Source organism: Tinamus guttatus, unplaced genomic scaffold, assembly GCF_059628265.1.
Source record: "Tinamus guttatus ecotype Peru unplaced genomic scaffold, ASM5962826v1 Tinamus_guttatus_pri_ptg000079l, whole genome shotgun sequence".
NCBI classification, from domain to species: Eukaryota; Metazoa; Chordata; class Aves; order Tinamiformes; family Tinamidae; genus Tinamus; species Tinamus guttatus.
This window is the reverse complement of record NW_028288613.1, coordinates 1,972,190-1,993,530: the sequence shown is the minus strand read 5'-3', so window position 1 is coordinate 1,993,530 and position 21,341 is coordinate 1,972,190. Positions and strand designations below refer to the sequence as shown.

The following is a 21,341-nucleotide window of genomic DNA, read 5'->3' as shown; positions in this document are numbered from 1 at the left end:
TATTTCTCAGCAAATTCCTATCTTTATTCTTATTAATTTTAACTCCTCCCTGTCTGTGCAGCATGTGTTGTGAAAACAGTACCATCAGAAAAAATGTTTTCAGGAATTTTAGAAATACGATGACAGGCTGTGTAAAGATAAAATGTGACTTGTCTCAGCGTGGCTGCATGCTGGACAGGTATGTGTCCCACCATCGTCCGTGGGTTAAAACTCAATGTTTCCATCATTCTGCTTTTGTGAGGTGCTTTGTATCCAAGTTTCCGTTTTAAGTTTAAACTACCCAAAAGTGCTGTTACCCAGAGTAATATTGCTGCTGTGCTTTATAAACAAAAATTTAAGGCACTTGGGTTTCTCATGTCATGGGAGAGGTGCAGCAAGCAGGCTGGGCAGCAGGTAAGATTCAGGCACTGCCCTATCTAGATTTATACCTTAACTACTTTTTTTTTTTTCCCAAAAAATGCTATATTCATATGAATCTTCCAACTGTTCAGAGTCCAACCCTTAATTGCAGAGATCTTGTACTGCTTTGATCTTATCAAAAGATAAATTAAACTCTTTGATATACAAAGATCATCAGTGAAGTCTTTATAGTTTTCTAGCAACATACATCTTCTTTTAAGTATCAGATACACTTCTTTAATGTAAATTCCCGTTGTTGATTCTTTCACTCTGTGGGTTCATAACAAATCTCATACTGGGGCCAGGTAGGTAACAGACAACTCAAAAGCTCATGTTAGAAATGAGAATACTGGGCTGTATATTTTATTGATTTAATGACATCTAACACCGCTCGCTATTGACCCTGCTTTCATTAGAATAAAAAACATTAGCAGTGGGTTCTCTATGGATTAGCAGCCTCCTAAGGTCTGAGTAGCTACAGCTCATACTCTCTAGCAAAACCGTAATTGATGTGAACCTGGGAGATGAGGACCAAGCTTATCAGGATCACGTAAAATTTAAAGTTTGCTTGAAATCAACAGCCGTAGAGCAGAATGACTTATGAATTTGATCTCAAGTTCCATTGTAGTCGTCATTTTTCTCTTGATTCTGGAGTTTCAGGTTGCCCTACCAATTAGTCCATTTTTCTTTGTTGCATTTTTGTAATTATATACCTCTGAGAAGTGAATACAGCGCTTATCCATTTCATGAAAACCCTGTTCTAAAAGATCGTGCAAGAAGAGACCTTTGGAGTCAGGCCTCAGAGATACAGACCATAGAGGGAACACATCTGTTAGGGTTTGTGTCCTGAAAAGATGAGGTAACATTTGCTCTAAATTCCTCCTTCTCAAAAGACTTTTTGAAAAAATAAAATGTAGATTGAGAAAACTGCTCAAAAAACAGGAGGAGCTGCTGCCAGTTTCCATTTTGTCCTGCTAGGATAGCTCAGCTCTCCTGCCCGCAATCTCAGCATCAGGCTTGACCCCACTTGCTGTGATCTCCTGGTAAAGAGACTTTGACAAACCAGGCACTCACATACGAGGCTATGGACTTACTTAGCTCTCGTACACTTTAAGCCAATGTTTGGGGAATTGCCTCATTGCTTCAGAAAAATATGCCAGGCTAAGGCAAGGTGCCTGCATTAAGCCTCATTGCTATTCCTGAGAAGAAGGGAAAAACATTTGGAGCTGTGAAATACTGCGTTAAATCACAAGTATTGAAGGTGATCATTGCCCTGCTAGACTTTGGGCAGTGGTGGGGAAACGGAGCAGTTACTGCTGGATTCCTGTTCTGCATGACCTTGAGGAGCTGCCAACGCGCCGCCCGTGTCTGCTTGTGCTCTGGGCCGTGCAGGAGGGAAACGATTACAATTTCTCCTGGGTTTTATCCATCTGCAGATCAGCCCGCTGAGACCACAGAGACCAAAGAGCCAAGTCATCAACGTGATGTCGAGCGAGAGGCGTTTTTCCGTGTCTCCTTCGCCGCCCAGCTCTCAGCTCACACCGCCCCCGATAACCCCACGGACAAAACTGTCCTTCAGCCTGCAGTCCAGTAAGTTTGGGTTTGCTGCATTCTAACTAGATCCACAAACTCACAGAATCTCACAGCGCTTGGGGTTGGATGGGGCCTCTGGAGATCCCAGTCTAGTCCAACATCCTGCTCAAGCAGGGTCACCTGGAGCCCTTTGCCCAGATTTGTGTCCAATCCATGTTCCAGGAGAGAGATACGGTTCCTCAGCAGGACGTTCCTAAGGACAATAACTTCCTACATCTTTCTACAAGTTCCTCATACATGAATCTTTTTATAGTGCTCACTCATACAGCCGTATTTCTGCAAACAGATTACAATTTTATGAACTGGATAATTATTTCAGGAAATGTGTTAGTATTAAGATCTCTTTTTTCATTAATATTTCTCTTCAGAAATTCTCAACATCTTGGGTTTCAGTGCTTTCGTTTAGTCTTTGTACCATCAGCCATTTAATATGACTTGCAGACACAAGAATTTTCCTCTCAATGTTACACTTCTTGCATTTCTTAACTAACAAAAAATATTTCAATATGTTACAAAAGCAAGAAAAATTGTTGTGTTGTGTTGTGTTTCTTTCCCTTTTCAAATAACGATTCATTATTACTTAAATAGATGTCCAAAATTGGTGTGGTACTTGGACCTTAAAAGAGCTTTTATTTGCTCTGTAGTGAATGCAAGACAGAGAATAAAATGTCTGTGTTTTGCAGCTATTTTCATTTGACATTCCGACATCTGTCGCTCAGCTTTTCTGTAAAACACTGTATGCTTGGTTCAGTCTTTTGGAAACCTATCACAAAACTAAGTGTATTACAACACTTATTTCTTTTACAGCGTTCTTTTCCAAAGCTGACTTTCAGAGCTCTCTGTTTCTGCCACTCGACACACACACACTCATAAAAATTGATCTTTCTGATACATGTACCCAACTTCCCGTACAAGAGACCAGAGTTACGTGTTAGTAAAGAGCAGTTTAGATGGTCAGCTTTAAGAAAACAAATATTGTTTGCTCAAGTTCACTTTTCTAATTTGTTTTATATATATATATATATATATATATATATTTACACATTTTCTTTAAATATTCAGCATTTTGGAAAAATATCATCACAGCAAATAGCAAATACCTGTGCTGTGAGCAGGGACGTGTTTGTTGCACAGCCCTGCAGCAACAGAGTTGGCCTTCAAGTGCTGGGCCCTTTCTGTGCTGGTTTCACATTACTGACTGCAGAGCTAATGTGGGAGAGGAGAAGCAAGTACAAATCAATGCAGCATCTCCTTGGCGTAGGCAGACACCCAAAGCAATCGTCTTGATAGGTGTCAACTTTCTTTCCAGTTTTGATATACAAAAATCACCTGCATATTAAAAACTGAAAATACAGAGAAAAATTAACTGTGTATATTCCTGCAAAGAAGATTCTTTGAATAGGATTATTTCTTCTTGTATTTGTTAAAACTAGCAATTTCTTTTTTAAAAAAGGTATCGGAAACTATCATATATTTCGGAGAATATTTGTCTTGCTCTAGAGATTTATGTTATTTATGTGCAATTTATCTATATGCAGTATAAACGCTTTTGCTGCAAAATGCATGGGACCTTTCCGTAATTGTTTGCAGAAATATAGTACTGAAATTTCTAGCAATCCCACATTTACTTTGGTGCAAGAGCCAGCCCCTTTCAGTTAAGGGCTGCTGAGCGATTCTGCTTGCTTGCTAGTGTAGGAGAATGGAGTACAAAATTTGGTCATTAGGTTAAGAGGTAAAAAAAGTCATCTAGATAATGTATATTATTATTAACTATTTGTGTGGATGGAAATATTCTGCCCATAATTACAGGGTTTCAGTGCTCTCTTGCAAAGGAGTCAAGTTGTGAAACTTGCTCATGTGTCTTAGCATGGAGCTGCCGAATGTCAGCCTCGAATATGCAGGATCAGCATTAAGATTTAGCTCTTAAGTAAACCAGGTCTTTGTGTTCTCAAAAAATAACTTTTTTTTCCCTTAGGAAATTGAATTTTTCAAAGATCTCCCGGTGTTCTGGTAAATATAAATAAGTAAATAAAGCAAATATGCATCGTCACACCTGCAGCCTTTATGCTACAAAGCTGTTTTCCTTGGGACTTATGCCCTCAAATGCCTGTTCTATTTAAACATGCAGCATGTCTGGGAAATTGATACCAAATTAACAAGGTAGTTCACTTTCAGTGTGAATACTTTGTAATAATTGGGTAGCATTGTGTTCAAATTATGTGTTCTAGTAATATAGACTTAGTAGACGTAGGTTTTGGTGGAAATATCTGTTGGAAAACATGATGAATACTGCAACATTTGGAAACTGGAGAAACTGTCGGTATGAAAAACCAAGGACAACAAGCAGGAGGGATGGGAGAGGTGATGAAAGATGCAAGGATTGCTGGAAAAAATGAGAAGTATTAAAGAAAGGGCCCATAAAACCCTTCAGGTCCTGAAGGACAAATAACACTTTTCAGCCTGATGCAGGAGAAGAAAGTTTGAAAGCTGGGGATGGAAGAGGTTCTCGTTCCTGGTGTACTGAAAGTTCGAGTGAAAGGAAGGAGGGTGAAATTACAGTTTTCAGTGACAAATCAATACCTCTGCCTTACAGTTAAATTGCGTTAGTCAGAGCCCATTTTAGAGAACAATAAAAGGGCCCATTGTGCAAGACATTGATAGCATCCTCGCAATAAAAGCATCTGCATAAACAAGTCCTCCACTTGTTTCACAAATCACCCCTGTAAAATAAAAATAACTTTTTTTTTCATTCTCTGAATGAAAACAGGTTCCCTAATTTGACCAAAATAAATTAAGTTTCTTATCTCGCAGAGCTCACAGCGGGGTCTGCATGTGCTGAATTACCCTGCCATGCACCCTGGGTTCAACACCAAAACCCCTCTAGCACTTGGGCCTTGATAAGTGCAGCTTTATTGTCCCTCAGGCTCTTCCCTTCTGCTGCACGTACCTGTTTGGATTTATCTTCTCCGAGAAAGGAACTTTCTACCCAGCCAATAGTAATAAAAAAATGTTTCTACTGCCTCTTCCATGATTTTATTCACTTGAACACCTTAGCTCATTTATTACAGTTATCTGGAGTTTGGAAATTTTTGAGAGAGAAATGTAATTAGTGACAGGTTTTCATTTGTGTGTTTTAGTTACCAAAAGCTTTCTACCAGTTTGCTATAAAAAGGTAAATAAAGATTGGCATCATTATAGTGTCTGGATGTACTCTTCAAAACTTTGCTTGTTTATTAATGTACAAGGTGTAAATGCAGAGCTTACAACTGAGACAATTCTATTTGCTTTATATGAGCTGGGAATATTTCTGAGAGGAAGCAAGCTCTTCCTTTTCTATTCCAAAGTGAGAGATTTTGCAAGTGTTTTAGGGTGTATCCTAAAACTCGGCCCATCTTGGCACAGCTGCTTTCCAGGCTCTGGAAGGGTTTTTGTTTGTGCTGCTTTTCTCAGAAATCCTTCCCTAGCTGCAGTGCAGATCTCTGTAGAGGCAGGGAGAGCACAGAGACGTTTCGTGGGCTGCCTCTCTGTAGTGCCGTGGGGTTGGGAACAGCCCGGAGCCTTGGGTCCAGTTGGGTTATCCCAAGCGCTCACCAGAGGTTCCTCCTTTGCAGACCTGGAGCTGAACGGGATGTCTGGCCCGGAGCTGGCGGACGTGCCCCCTCCGCTGCCCCTCAAGGGGAGCATGGCAGATTACGGGAACCTCCTGGAGAGCCACGACCCGAGCAGCCCCGCGACGTCCCCGCCTGCGCACCAGAGGGTGAGTCCCCGAGATTGCCACCTCCTCCTGCCCTTACACTCGTTTTTGTGCTGCAACAACCCGCGGGCAGAGCTCATCCTGCCGCCGGGAAAGGCAGAGCATCCACAGGCAGCCCCGGTCCCTGAGCAGGCAGTTGAGGGCCCTACGGGGAGACTGCAGGGATTGCCTAAGGAATCAGTCGTCATGAAGAAACTTGAGAAATTCAAATTAGCCTTCACATTCATTACACTCCTCACCTCCTCCACGAGCTCCGGGTAGCAAATTCATTTGTATGATACACCATTAATTTTAGGTCGTGGTATTAGCTCAGGATTGCAGACCCGAGTGCGTTTTTCACATGAGAAACGTGAGATAAGGAGATGCTAAAGTGTGTGGTAAGGCATGAAGTGGGGTTGCAGGGTTGCCTTGGCCTCAATGCTGCTCTAAGCGGGTCCTCGTGCAGCTCCCGTGCCCCTCTGCAGCGTGGGGTTTTATCCAGACCTGCCTCTTTGCAGGGTTTCATTTCTTTATTTATCATTTATTTATTTATCTAGGAACTGTAAGAAAGGCATGTAAAGCTGTCCGTGGGGGGTTATTCAGAGCAATAATGGAGAATGTAGCATGGAGAATTTTGCCATCCAAGGCCAAAGGAGCTCAGGATTTGACCACAGTTCTTAGGCGTGGGGTTGAATTCAAGTTACATCTGCTTAGTTCAGTGTCTAAGACTTTCCAGGGCATCTCTACTTTTATGAACTTCTGAAGCATAGGGAATATAGCTAAGAAGGCTGGAAAGTGACTCTGAACCAGGTTCTTCACCAAGCCCCAGGTATTACTCTTAGAATATTTCAGGGTACTCTGATGCCAGGCGCTCTGCACACTCATTTTATTAAGCTTGCAGGAAGTAAGTTTTAAAAGGACATAAAGGCAAATGAGTAGTGCTGGGCATGATCAGATGGGCACATTCTTATTATTGCTATGCATAAATCCCCACGGACAGCTTTTCATGCCTTTTTGCATTGGGGAAATAACTAAAGTTTATAATTATCTGCCCAGTAAAGTGATGATATTTTAAAATTATGTGTGATTTGTATCAATAACGAAAAAAACAGTGAACAATATTACAGATAAGATTATCTTTGTAGCTTTTAATTTGGGAAGATCTCCCAGCATTAAAAGTTATCATCTGGTTTGGTATGGTTTGCCTTTTGGTAAGTTATTTTTTTAAAAAGTGTAGGGGACAAAAAAGCCTACCTCGATAGATGCATCAAGGAATATTCAGTGCTTTGAATCAAAGCGCAGGCAGTAATGTCATATAGTGCCTGAGACTGTAATCTTGGATTGTTTGGACTCCAGCATTAACTTAGTGCACTTAAGCCTTTTATCCCGGTAATCATCTAATTATAAGTTTCTGATTGTCCTCTTATTCATTGTTAACCATGATACCCTTATATATATTTTCTTGCACTGTATGACTTGCTCGGCTAAAAATGTTCTTAATAATATATGGGAACATAAAAAAAGAGGCCTATGACTCCAGCAAGGATGATTATTATATCAAGGGATTCCTTTAGGCACTCCGGATTCTTTATGGGCTCATACATTTCCTTGCATAAAAATCAACCGCCTACTTAGTATTCCCGTGGAAAAGGGAAACTCAAAGAAAATAGACAAAGGAGCACTTACATTTATAATACCCTCTATAACACTTGCTAAGCAGTAGATAATGGTTCTGAGGAGGAGATCTCCATCCCTCGCTCCATAGATGTGGACCTGGGTGCAACGCGTAGCAGAGGCTGGAGCAGGAGCTGCTGCAAGACCCAGAGCAGACCCACGTGCCTAGTGCTGGCAGCAGCGGGTTTTGACTCTTGCACTAGCAACACTCAGGCTTAAGTGCATGCATTGAAGCATTTGCACACAAGTTAAAATCCAGAGGATTTCTAACGTGTTTTGCAATGCCAATGCATCAGTGCTGACAACTCCCCATCTCTTACATTAACTGCAGCGAGCAAAAAAAAAGACCTGAAAAGTCCCACAGTGGCTCCCAAAGCCCAGTGTGGCAACCAGCTCAGATTACTAAGGGAGATAGTAATTAGGGAGCAATTATTTCAGTGTTATCAGCTGTTTTCTTCTTTGACATTGATCCTTGGATTTAGCCTATTCTGTCTATACCCCATTAAAAAAAAAGGGGATTGAAGCCCAGGCTTCCCACAGAAATACAACGCGTATCCAGAAGATATTCCCCTTCCAAGATGGTTTTGTGTGCTCTGACACAGGCAGAAAACCCTTTTTTCCTCTGTTGTGAGGGATGAGAACTGGTCGGCCCAGCCCGCGCCAGGCAGAGGGGAGCGCGGCCGCGCGCTCGGTGTCACCTTCTGTCCCCAAAACCGTCCCCACCAAGGGCACCTCGTGGCAGGGATGCAATTCAGGGCAAACGGCAACGTTTGTGCAGCGTTTAAATAATCCCTTAGCACGGCTGCAGCCCGGATTTTCCACCTAACCTCACACATAGGGTCAAGCAGTCAATTAGCTTAAAACGTCCGTAATTCAGTTTGGATCAGGGGAACGCGCTGGTGCTGCCGGCTGCGATTCCGGAGCGTTGTCACCCTGTTAGCATGTGAGTGCTGTTGCTCCTGGAGTCACCTTAGGTGTTATTTTTCTATGCAGATAACAGAAATTTGCAGAAACAATTTGCAGAAACAAAAATTTGCAGAAACAGAAATGGGACACCGTTCCTTGCCCAAATCAATGATCTGGGCAAAAACCTGCAATTTAGAACCCGATATTGGGAAGTGTTTGCAGGGTGCTGTGTTGGTGACATCCCAATTTCTTTTCACTTGAACTGCTTAAGAGTCAATTATCCCTATTAGTCCTAAAACAGAAGTGCCTGCAATGTGATCTCCTCAGTTAGCCATGTCCATGACCACTTGATTTCAATAAAAATAGATGTAGAGGAAAGGATTCGTTTTACAAGAATGGCACAAGATCCCACCTGTGAAACTCAAATTTTATTCACAGCCTTTGTTATTATTATTACAGTATTTTCTGACCAAGAAAATCTTTTCATATATTTTGCTCTTCCACAGAGTAAAAATGTTTTCCTCCTTGTTGTTTTTCCTGCAACCTGGCCAAACTTGGCGTGCTCTAGTCTGCTTCTATAAGCAAAAGGAGACAAATGTTTTTAGACTTGGTTCTTTTCTATGTCAGGAAAAAAAAAAACACAAATGGGAGCAATGTAATGTTGGAAACAGAAGGAACAGATTGCTTCTGTGTTGCAGATGTGCCTTTTACATAAGGTTTCTGCTTCCCTTGAGGTACACGTGAGTCAGGGAGTGTGCCCAAAAATAGGTTTGACTGAAGCAGCAGCCACTATCAGTAGCTCAGCAAGAAAAAACATGCTGGGAGACGTGAGGGCTTCACAGTTAGCCACTGAAAACTGACCACAAGCTCTGCAACGTAGCACTTCAGTAAATAGAATGTATAAATATATAAATAAAGTAAAGCTTGCTTTCCTATTTCCAAAGTTTCTGAGGGGAAGAGGGGTGCAGTGATGTTTGTGGGCCTAGCAGTGATTTTCCAAGGTGGATCTCGAGGGCGACTGCTGAGCCCACACCGGCCCCCTTTGCTCATCCCCGGGTGCTGTGGCCCTGGGACTTGCATTTCGTGGCCTACTTAATATATTCCATGGTAGCTTATTATATAAATGAACATGTACTAAATTTATCCCACTTTCTAATGGAAATTGTAAATTCAATTATAATAATTATCTACCTATCTCTGTTATTTCTTTCTGCCTAATTTGCTTGCAGAATCTAAGCTCTCGCAGGTTTTGTGCTTGTTATTTATAGCATATATATTTAGCTTATTCTCATTTTATTTGCATTATATATGCTCTTTAGTAGCAGGTTTTCAGGGATAATTTGATTGTTCTGTGATCAATATGCAGGGCTCATTTGTTTGAGAAATGTCCTTCTTCTAATTGAATTGAGAATTATTGCCAACGTAATGTTAGTTAAATTCCAAATAGCTTTTCACAAATGATGCTATCAGCAGATTTGGCTTTGTCTGATGATAAGTGTGAAGTTGAAGATATCCGAGAGGAGAACGCTGCGGGAGGCTGCATGCTCTGTAGTGTTTTAAGGGGGCACCTGGTTTATTGGAGTTGGGAAATCGATGTCTTCGGTGAGGAGTTCGTGTGTGGTGAGTGCTGAGGCCATCACCGTTAACTGACTGATTCAATAGTTATCCTATTATAAATCAATTATCCTCTTTAACCAGTTTTTCCAAAGGTCTTGTCCATAGACCCATCCTTGGATACTTGATGGTGGCTGGCCGTTTTTCCAAAGAAAAGGTCCCATGAAATGAGTGAGGCCAAGCACCACCCAGGTGCCTCAGCAGGGCTTCAGGAGCTGCCTTAACGTGCCAGGTTAATCAGATATTTGGTCAAGGAGAGCCAGTGTTTCATGGTTCTGGCCATATTTAGGAAAGTAGTGGCATTTTTTTTGGAGGTTCAATTTTGTGCCTAGTAAAGTAGGAGTCTTATTTTATCTGGATTTCATATGAGGACATTGGCATGATTTTCTGACCCATACAGTGTCGTGCACTGTGTTGCATTGTAAATATTCAATAAATTGGATATAGCTTCCACGTTTGCTCTTGAAAACGGCTGCGGTTTTACCGTGAGCCCCGTTTTCGTTCCAGCAGCAGCGTCTGCAGCAGGGATTGCAGGAGCAGCGTGACCATTGCGATTGCAGCATGTGCGGGGCAGTCCCAAACCCTGGCACCCTGACCCCTGCGGATGGGTCCCCCAGCAGTGCCGGGGACCCTGGCAGAGCCACAGTGTCACCTGGGCTTAGGGCTCCTTCCCGGAGCCGTTTTCCTGGGAAGAGCCCAAGTGAGAGCCCAGGCATGGGGTGGGAGAGGCTGAGCATGGATTTCACTTTGGATAGTTACGGCTGAGCTCTACAGGGAGAAAAAAATATAATCTCCATAATATTTTTCTTTTTTTATTGTCTATTTAGCAGTGGAATCTGAGAGAACTCTTGTTCTGTTGTATGTTGTGTGAAATGATGTAAAACCTCCATTTCCAAACAATCTGGGTTTCGGATTGGAACTCTTTGAAGAAGGCTGCCTATTTAAGGGTGAATTGTGAAGGCACTTGTCTATTTAAACAGTTTCGCTTTATTTTTTAGAATGATTTGTGTCCCGAAAGTGTGAAATCTGGAAATAATGGCAAAGTAATGAAGCTGTTACTTCAACCGAGCTTTTAAGCTCTGTAGCACTCAGGGGCTGTGGGCGATCAATAGAGCCCAAGAAATCAATATTCTATCATGATATAAAGTGTGGAATTATAAACTTCGCCAGCGCTCTCAAAAGATTTTTCCTGAAATAACCGAGCTAATTAATCACGAGCTCTTGAGAGATTTTTCATTGTCAGACAAAAATCATATTTTCAGCTCCCGGCGCGGAGCCCTCCGTGTCCGGAGGCCGCGGGGCCGTGTCCACAGCGCGCGGGTGACGCCTCCTCCTGCCGCTCCTGTTTTCCAGCACCTTCCTCCTCCGCTTCCCAGCAAGACGCCGCCGCCGCCGCCTCCCAAGACCACGCGGAAGCAGACGTCCGTGGACTCCGGCATCGTGCAGTGAGGACGGAGCTGCCGCCCGCCGCGTCCCCGAGCGCGAGCGGTGCCCTCGCTCCGCGCGCGGTGCCCCACGGCGCTCCGGGACGTGCCCGCTGCCTCCAAAGAGCCCCGCGCCGCCCTGCTCCCAAACACCCTCATCTCGTGCCAAATAACCCCCGGAGCCGGCAGCAACGTTGGGCTCGCCGTGCTCCACACGCGGGAGCTTCCAATCAGGCACAGCTTATTTGTGAAGTGTCCTTTCCTTGTTTTCTTTTTCCTAATCACTATGTCTTATAAATAAGCTGCTGCCGACGGGCTGCTTAAAGCTAGTTGTTAGCGCTCAGGCATTGACCTGCTCATGCAAGTGGCTGTTCTGCTTGGTGCTGGTCAGCTTCTAACCTGAGACAAAGTTTTAGCCACTGACAGGCACGAACGTATAGGAAAAGACACAAGATGCACAGGGAGAGCATCCTGCTCTTGCCAACCTGAACGGTTGAGTATAAGACTGGGAAGAGCTTTTTTTTTTCCCCCTCCCCTTTTTTTTATGTGTAATATTTCTTATGGATTAGGATGAACTGAACGGAATCACTTTGTCCTTGTGCCATCATTCTGTACAGAGTTTGTATATATGATGGTTTTCAGAATGTTTAATTTTTATGGTGCCTGCTTCTCATGTAATAATGGTTTAATATACCTGCAAATAATACCTTACATATTTTTAATTTCCTAATTGCTGAACATGTAAAAAAAAAAAAAAAAAGGCTAATTTTTTTTTGGATATTAGGCTCTGAAAAATATTGGACAATGATGGGATGAGGTGTTGGGAGGGAGGAAGGAAACTAACTTTATACTCTAGCATTTTTTATTGTCATCACACTTGTTTTTTTACTATCTACAATCTTTATACTCTTACAGTAGGTTGTTTTTAAATATACCACTGACTCAAAAAATAAAAGATTATTTTAAAACCTTGTCTAAGAAAATGGATTTCCTTGATATTTTTCATCCTTGCAGAGTTTCAGGAGCTATGGGACTCAATATAGAGATATATTTACGCCTACGTTCGTTGTTTTGTGTTGCTTTCAGAAGAGTTTTGAAAGAGCCTCTGATCCCTCACAGCACTGGTATGCTTGTTTTTTTGTACATCCAGTCTTGAAATAAATCCACATTTCAACATTATAAACACATATTTCTGTACGCTGTTGGTGCTGAAGGTTGTGTTCAGGTGCTGGTGAAGTTTGCGTGTTTCTGCTCCACTTTCTAAAGGACAGAGGCAGATTTTCAAATGGGTGAAAGTCTCTAACTCGATGCTCGTGGATTTGTATTTCTTGTGAAATATTTGATTTTGCTTGTCCTTAGTAATTTCCTGTGCAAGTAGGTGTTACAGTTTGGCTTTGCAAGACTCCTTGAACAGGAGTTGCCCTTTCAAATTGCACTTTCAAAATCATAAACTCTAATGCTCATACATACCTATATTTCACACTGTGTTTCACGACTGGGAACTCAAAATCAGACTCTTGGATTCCTTTTCGGACCCGAATTGTCTCTGTTTTACTATCTAACAGTTTCTAGGCTGCTCCTCGTATAAAACCAAGCCAGAAGGAATCATTACCCTCCTTGAAGAGTTGTAAAAGCACTTCAGTGAATCCAGCAGTTAATTCAGTTACAGTCTCTAAGCAATGAACAGCCCTGCTAAGGCCGTTCGTCTCCCTTCGGTGTATTTGCCGCCTCCGTAGCCCGGTGATGTTGTATCACAATATCCCAACGCGTGTGGATTCCTCGTGACACTGCTGCAAAGCTTGGCTGGTGGAGAAGAGCTCAACAGGACAGTCTTGGAGAGGAGGGTTAGTAAGGTTAAGCTGGTTGATATTGCTCACACTTTCTCATGCCTGTGTATTCCCAAGCACAGAGGCACCCGTGGCCACCTGCTTGTCCAGAGTTCCGTGTCCGCTGCGGGTCCTGCATGGCTCCAGTTCTGCTCTTCACCTTCCCTCCATCGTCTCCTAATGACCTCAGTCCATTCTTGGTGCCATCTGTCCTTCACATTCCTCTGGCCACCTCGAGGAGCTGCATGTGGACCTGCTGGGACCGTGATGACCTGCGGATCTAGATGTCATTCCTTTGTCCTTGTGCTTCTATGACGCTTCATTCAAGTCAACCTTTCTGCTACAGATATCTGTAAATTTGTTACCAAAACAGATATATCTGATGTGACACTTAACAGACCCAGAATTTAATCTCTTGAACAGACTTTCAGCTTTCTTTAAATTTGAAATACCGCACGATCAGAAGGCTGCTGAAAGCAAACCATTGGGCAAGACGATCCCTTCCCATCCTCCATGGTCAACCTTGTCAAAGGCATTAGCTGCATCCACCAGGTTTGTACCCGCTTGAGACAAGTCCTATCGTTCATGGATGAAACCACTGCAGATGTGATCTGCTCACATCGGCTTGTCTGAACCAATGCTCTGCTGAGCAGTTACCCTAGATCAGAGTGTCCCTTTATTTCTGGGAGCCAGATTTCCATCGCCGCAACACTTTGCCATCGTTTGCAACGCACAGCTGGAAACAGCCAGGTCCAAAGCAGGCTGTCCGTTCCTGCAGGCCACGGGTCAAAAGGAGTCATGAAAATCGGCAGGATTGTCTCATGCGTGGAGTGTGGGATCAGCCCGGCGGAGCGCCCCATTCCTAGGGGAGCAATGCCACGAGGCTCCGCAATGGAAATTTTCCCAAGAAAAGAAACTTGGTGGTGGCAGCTCTCTAAGTAGGATGAGAGAGTAGCTTGTGATGGCCTGTTGTTCTTGCTTGTTGAATTTCGGTTTATATTGATCTACCAAAAGCTAACTTGCAGCTCATATATAAAAAGAAGAATCTCTGAATATTATTTCTCTGAGTCTTGGCATTGGATTAAGAGGGGAGTTTTTGCCAGGGTACACTTCAGTTCCCATCAAACCTGTGCGGAACCATGAAAGCTTCGTTGGGGACTTTTCTTTGTTTGTGTTTAATCAAATTTGTTTTCAACAGAAAGCTCCATGCAAAGGTCAGATCTAAAGCCAGGTTTGGTAATTGACATTTATGATTACTAAGAATGTCCCCGGTGAGAGAGCAAATGCTATGTGTCAAAATGTTGTTAAAATCTGTCTGATCCCAGCACGGGGCTTGTTCCTTGCCTTGCAAGCAAGGTGTGTGGCTTTGTGGTCTGCAGAGCATGGGAGAGTTGGCACTAGATGTGTCTGTGCTGCAGGAATGAGCCTGGAGATCTTTCTTCTTACTGAAGGTAACAGGTAAGGAGTCCATGTAGGAGCCAAAATCCAAATGAGTCCGGGTTTGTTGTACTTGGGTTATATGTTTGTTATGTCTATACATGCCTGCACATACCTAAACATTCCCTTTTTAATGCAGGTCTTCTCACTGCGTTAGCACCGTGGTGAGCACCATCCTGCTTCTCCATAGATGTCCTTCCCCTTGGCTGCCATGACTCTTCCTCGGAATTCTCCCATGCGGGAAGCTCGATGCAGCATTGGTAGGAGCTGTCCCAGTGACAAACGCTCAGGATATCTATTTTTAGTCAAAGTTCCTGTGGATAAGCTAGTCATTCCTCATCTGCATATTTGACACAATCAGGTGAACTAAGCAAAAAATCTTATATAAGCCGTAACTGGTTTGATATTTAAGTCTATGTAGACCAGATTTAGATAGTATCTGGTGTTATAGGTGTCATTCTTTCTTTACAGTCTAATTATTGCCATCCTGCACTGGGCTTTGGAATAATTTTGGATGCCATTTTGAAGAAAAACAGAGTATTTCCTTTTCAGTGGGTGCGGGGAGGTGGAGCAGGAGCTGCTTTCCTAGATCTGTGAAGTTGCTTTTTTTTCCTAAGTAAATGCAGAACCCTTTTCTGGTGGTTTGGTTATTCTTAATGTTTCCTTTGAGTACCAGCATTGAGAAATCTCCTGCCTGTTGCTCAGTGTGTTTAAGCTCAGTGAGAGGGGTGCACGTTGATTTTGCAGTCCGTCTCCACCTTGCCTTGCACCCAGTGAATTGCAATGCAAGGAGAGCTGGCCCGTGCACATGTGTGAACCCTGCAATGCTGACAGCTTATTATTTCCCTTCTATATTATTAATGAAGCTTCCTCTGAGCTGGAGCTCAAGACAGGTTCCAATAAGTGGCCTGTACAGCCCATTCCCCAGGTCTTCAGCCCCCTTAATAGACACTTCTATTTCCATACGTACAAATGCAATCAGTACTAATACAGTGGCAGGCAAATATATAGGTGACATTTAAAAATTACCTTTAATTACAAAAGCAGACAACTTCATGTTCTTCCCAAGACACTAAACAGCTGGTGCAGCATGTGAATTCATTGCACCCTTTCTGCTGGTAATCACTGGGGGAGCTACCAGAAGAAATCCAAACTCCTCGGAAATGTTAAATGCTGAACTTCAGAGCAACCCTGTAGACTTAAGTCTTTATTTTCCACCATGAGAGAGATGTTCTTGAGGGAAGGGGGAGAAGCTGCTGGTGGATTTTTGCCAACAGACTTGCCTGACTGTTGCATTTGCTGGCACATTGCCCCTTTTCTCCCTTAAAGTGTGAGAACCCAAATTCCGTTTGCTCCAGCCTCTGATAGGGGTCATAATTACATGACCACGAGTGAGCACTATGGATCTCCTGCCCCTGCAAGACCAGGAGGTCAAGATGCTTAGGAGATGCTTGAGAAGATGCTCGTCTTGCTCCCCTCCAAAGCTGCGTCCTGTTGCCTGTCTCCATCAGAGGGGAATATTTAGTGTTATCCACACGTGAGCCAGCCCTTCCCAACGGAACGGAGCAGACAAGATCAGAAGTGACATTGCTTCCCGACAGATGAGGCAGCCTTTTCTGTGCTCCTGCTGCTGGCAGCTCCTCCAAGACTTACATTTGCTCTCCGAGGCCTTGTTTTCTTCTGGGGGTGCTTATTTTACTCAGCGCTGTAATCACCATTGAAATTGTTTCCTTCTCCATCATCCCGACGACCATTGACAAGGCCTTGTGGCACTGCTGAGGAAATTGAGCTGCAAAAAATGTCTCCACTGAAAAATACTTGGTGGAATATGGAAAGGAATGGGTACCCGAGCACCATTTTAAAGGCATTTGACATGCGGACAGGGCTCAGTCGAAACCCTCTAATGTAGCAGCGTAGCAAGAGGGGAGGTGAAGGGATCCCTACAGTGCTGGGCTGTGCAAAACGCTCCTCGGATTAGCACAAATTGTGCCATTCCCAATGCTTATGAGCACTGGCTTTAACGTTATGAATACTGGTTTGGGAAGGGGGCTCTTCTCGCAGGAGAAGTGGCCGCAGAATACAGGAAGTTCTTATAAGCTGCAATTATTGTGTATTAGGTAGGGACATTTTCCTGAATTTTGGTCGCATGTGCTCAAAGTCCATCAGAGGAACATAAAAGAAATCATGCATAAATGCAGAAATTTCAAATTAAAAAAAGTCTTTTTTTCACAAGAGGAGCTGGGTATCTCCTCCAGACCAGCATCCCAGCAGGCCTGTCCTCATTTATTTTTATGCTCATGCTGAGATTTGTCTGCCCGTATTGTCTTGGTGCACTTGGCTGTGAACTTCTTGCCGTGCATTTATTCCTGGGTAGAACCGGCAAATTTATTTGATGTTTTGTGTAGCATGTTACTCTTAACTTGACTGCTAGAAGAGAGTAAGAGGGGAAAAAGTAGGAATAAAGGTTTTTAAGGAGAAGTTCACTCGTGCCCTTCACGAGGGACCTCATGGTCCATGCAGAGATGAGCAAGGTCTGGGAAGCTCAGTGCTTTTCTGGCAGAGCTTCCACCTGGGTCAAGCATCAGATCTAACACAGGCAGCTGGAAATGCTATTAAGCAAAATGCTGAGAGAGGATTTATTATTATTGTTATTATTATTATTATTATTATGAAGGTAAATAGTGGAAAATGTGTCTTAAATTAGGCCAGTTCTCCTAAAAACCTCGAAAATACAAAGTTCTGCTTTATTTGATGGGAAATACGGTGAGGATCGTGCGAGCTTCATGCACCTTGTGCAATTTAAAAGCAGAAAGGAGGACGAGGGCTAAATCCTCTCCTAAGGTGCAGCTCAGCTGTGCCAAATCCGCTGAAATCGCTCTGCACAGGTATCCCTCCTGGCAACATGTCGAGCCTTTTCCTCGATATTTAATCAATGTAAATGAGTGCATTAAGCTGTGTAATAACGGCTCGAGGATGCCGGGGCGCTCGTGCCCGCAGCGCTTGCACACATCGCTTCCATTGCACATTATTCTTTTTCTTGGTGCGGGTGTAATGCTCTGCCCAGGGGCAGGGGACAGTGCAGCACAGTGAGCTGAGCTTGGTCCTCCTGCACTCAGCAAGACCAGCGTTAGAGAAATGCTTCTTTTTTTAAAAACAAGTAAATGATCAGTGCATTCGAGTTGCCCTAAGTAATCTATAGCTCATTTTCAGTCAAAGGTAACTTGCTGGCTGCAGACTGATTTTTTCTCTGTCTTGCATGAAAATAATAATAATTTTAAGATGCTGAGGACCTCCCAGGAGGTGCCGAGGTGGTTTCGGGTGACGCAGGGGCCACCAGGCTGCCTTCAGCCTGGGGGAAGCTCCAGGCTGGTGGAGCCCTGCAGCCATCTCGGTTCCTCCAAAAGCCATGATTAGTTGGTGTTAAAATAACTTTTTTTAAAAAAAAAATATCAGGCATTTTTAAAGCTTTTGCATTTTATTTCACTAATCCGTCATGCTTAAATACTCAGGCTGGACTTTCCATCCAAGCTGCAGTGTTTTTTCCTTGGCATTTCACAGGGATGCCTGTTTTCCCCGAGGCCAAAGTAGTACCAAAAAATGTATTTTTTTTACCCTCTGCGCAGACCTTATTTTTGCCCCGTGTTTGTTATTTCTGGCTGACAACCAACGTTAGCCCTGGGTGCAGCCTAATGGGAAGTGACCGGTGACCGCACAGACCCGCGCGGAGGGAGAGCCGCTTCCCTGCTCCAGATTCTCGGTTGCATCCGAGAATTGCAGGGAAATTCCCTGGGATTTGGGGGATATGCAGTATTTCAAGTGTCTTCCTGAGGTTCTTTCCCATTTCTCTCCCTGGAAGCCCAGTAGCCTCCCAGCCCCACTGCAGCCTTGGCTGCAACTGGAAAAGAGCCTTGAGATGCTGCAGAAAGATGAGAGAAAACTGCAGGGCAGGGAAGAAGGGTTTGATGGAGCTCAAAGGGTTCAAGAGGGAAAACACTCATGTGGAAAGGCACAAAATCCTAGGAAAGGATGAAGAACTTCCATGTTACTACAGGAAAATCCATGTGTTTCTCTGATAATGGAGGGGAAAAATTAGTTTGTTTCCTAGCTGCTATTTCCATAGCTCAAAGCTTAGGCAAAGAAGGAGGTTTGGGGTTTTGCACATAATGTGAAAAGAAGAGCTAGTGGGAAGGAAAAAAAATCCCCCACAGCTTGAATTCTAGATTCTCTCAGCAAGAGCACACAGAAATTAGCTCTCAGTATTTGCTCAAACATGTCTTTAATAACAGGACTACAACTTAAGCATTTAGTCTAAAATCTAAAAGCTTCTGTGTAAATGGGAGATAAACTTTTAATCTGAAATTGCTATTGGCAGCTGAGTTCTCTGTTATTTGCCTCTTGGATTAATACTGAAGATTACAAGCTTCTGATAATATGCTAGTCTTTTTTAAAAAAAATTATCTAACCTAATCCACCAAATTAAACGGCTGCAACTATGGTATTTAGATTTTGATAGTGCCATAGGTATCTAGGTTTTACATTGCAGAGATAAAGCTATCAGTATATGAATAGTCCCATTCCAGGTCTCTGGTGGACATGTTAGATCTTATTACTTAAATCCACGTTTTCCATCATGCATAAATCCAACCAACTCCCTCGGCTTGTTGGATGCAGGTGCTGCCTCGGCCGTGCGCCTGGCAAGGTCCTGCTGAGGTCACGAGGGTTTTCCCTTAATTTGTTAATTTAGGTATATCCCCCTTTTGCATTCTGAATGCAGAAATTCCCTTCGCCCGCCTCCCTGCATTACAGAGCAGTTGGCAAGGTGGTGGAATGCGTATTAACGCGGATTTAAAAGCATTTTCACTTAAATGGATCTGATTTTATCATTCTAGATGACTTCCACTTCCTAACACGCTGCCCTTATCAGGAGCCTGGAAGCTGCCAAGGAAAATGGGACTCAACCATTCCAATACACTTCAGGGGAAAATGCAGGATTCGGAATATTCGGTTCTCTGCTCCAAGCATGATACAAATGTTGTTGTTCCTCCTTTATTTGAGGACATATATTTGCTCGGTACCAGCCCGCTAAAGGTGCAAGGCCAACCTAGTGTTAACATTCAGAACCCGAGGCGGATCAATTTTACAATTTCTCTTTTAACTTTGGACTTGTCGGGCTCTATTATTCTCAATACAAGCTGACAGTTGTGGGTTAAAAAGACATCAATTACCTTTGGAAATCACCCGCTCTGCTCTTGGATTAGCCGCGTTTCTGCTGACATTGGACGCGCTGTGCAGAGTGGCTATTTTTTGGAGGAGGACGAGGGGGAGGCATCACTAGTTTATTGCCCTTCACTACCTGCCTGCAACTGTATCTTGCTCACTGTTGACCATGTTAATAATCTTAGTTATTAAAAAATCTAGTCTGTGTGGATTTATTGCTATCATTCCACTGCTCTCGTAATTTGTACCGTTGGTAAATTTGCTGTTTTGCTGTTGCATTTATTCTATTAAAGATGCAAAGATACCGAAGGCAGCACTCCTAGCAGCTGCTTTGCTGTGTGCTGCGAAGGGCATGACTTTGCTATGGTGCAGATTTCCATCCGGGCTGCAAAATCTTGTCTTTAGGACAGGACCAAGGCTCTGGCAGTGCTTGCTTGGCTGGGGGCTTTGCAAGACGCTGTCCCGAGCTCACAGCGTTGGGCGCCCGCGCTGCCCGTTTTGCAAATCATAAGCTCCAAACGCGGGGCAGAAATCAGCGAGATGCTGGGATTCAAGCCCTGTGTCCAAGGCAGATTGATGCCAGCTACTCTGGCATCTTCTCCCTTGCTCGCTCCGATTTTATTGACAGCTTTTGCCAGAAGAGAGGATATACTCAGAACACTCCCTTAGCAAAGGGGGGCCACTGCGCTCTTTGATCCCGAGCATCTGGTACCGACGTTTGGAGTGTCTGGGCTGGATGCTGCTTTGGTTTGAACTCGAGCCATCCGTTCTCGTGTTCACACATTCCGTTTGCTCCGCGACTGTGTTTGCCCCGCATGGAAGATGCTCGGGTGCTGCACGTCCTCCCCCTCTCCTCCGCGTTTAGTCGCGCTTTTGTGCGTATTTTCGGTGACAGTAGATGAATTGATACTAGAAATGTTGCAATTTAATTTCTAACTGGGAAACAGGGAATGTGACTGCAAAGCAAATACAGCGACCCAGCAACAGAACTGTCCTAGATTCTCACGTCTTGTTTTGAAATTTTATGACAGCCTTATTGCCCAAGGGTGCAACATAATCACTTCGCAGTTCAGTGATACGCTTTCTTTTAGCATCTGTACTAAATGTGTTTTCATCCCTACTGTATGTAAGAGCGCTTTTTTAATTTTTCAGATGGAAAAAAATAGAGAATGGATGGATTCAGGTGGATCAAATTTTGCAATAGTTAAGATTTTCTTATTTTACCCTTTCTATACCTCCACTCTTCTCCAAATTTCTTCATGAATTGTGTTATTTTTCTTGCTTTCATGAGACAACAGGTCTGGACATCACTGTCATAGCTCACTATACTGTAATCTTTGCCAAGATAGCCTCTAAATATCTAAGATACAATATCATTATTGGCAAAATGTACATTTTGTTCTTAAACTCATGAGCAAGTTGTTGATATAGTAGCATATTTTGAGGCGTTCTCCTTACAAGATAATTCCATACAATTCCATAAATAATTCCATACAAGAATTATGCTGGAAAAATCAG

At 43.4% G+C, this 21,341-nt stretch overlaps 1 protein-coding gene across 1 annotated transcript in view; it reads left to right on the top strand.

Moving 5' to 3' along the window:
• DOCK1 (dedicator of cytokinesis 1) overlaps positions 1-11,368 on the top strand; it is a 204,196-nt gene extending 192,828 nt beyond the window's left edge. The window contains exons 50-52 of the mRNA XM_088520060.1: positions 1,836-1,989; positions 5,604-5,749; positions 11,273-11,368. Of these exons, the coding sequence (XP_088376186.1) occupies positions 1,836-1,989; positions 5,604-5,749; positions 11,273-11,368 (396 nt within the window). The remainder of the gene's footprint in view (positions 1-1,835; positions 1,990-5,603; positions 5,750-11,272) is intronic.
• The last annotated feature ends 9,973 nt before the right edge of the window (positions 11,369-21,341 follow it).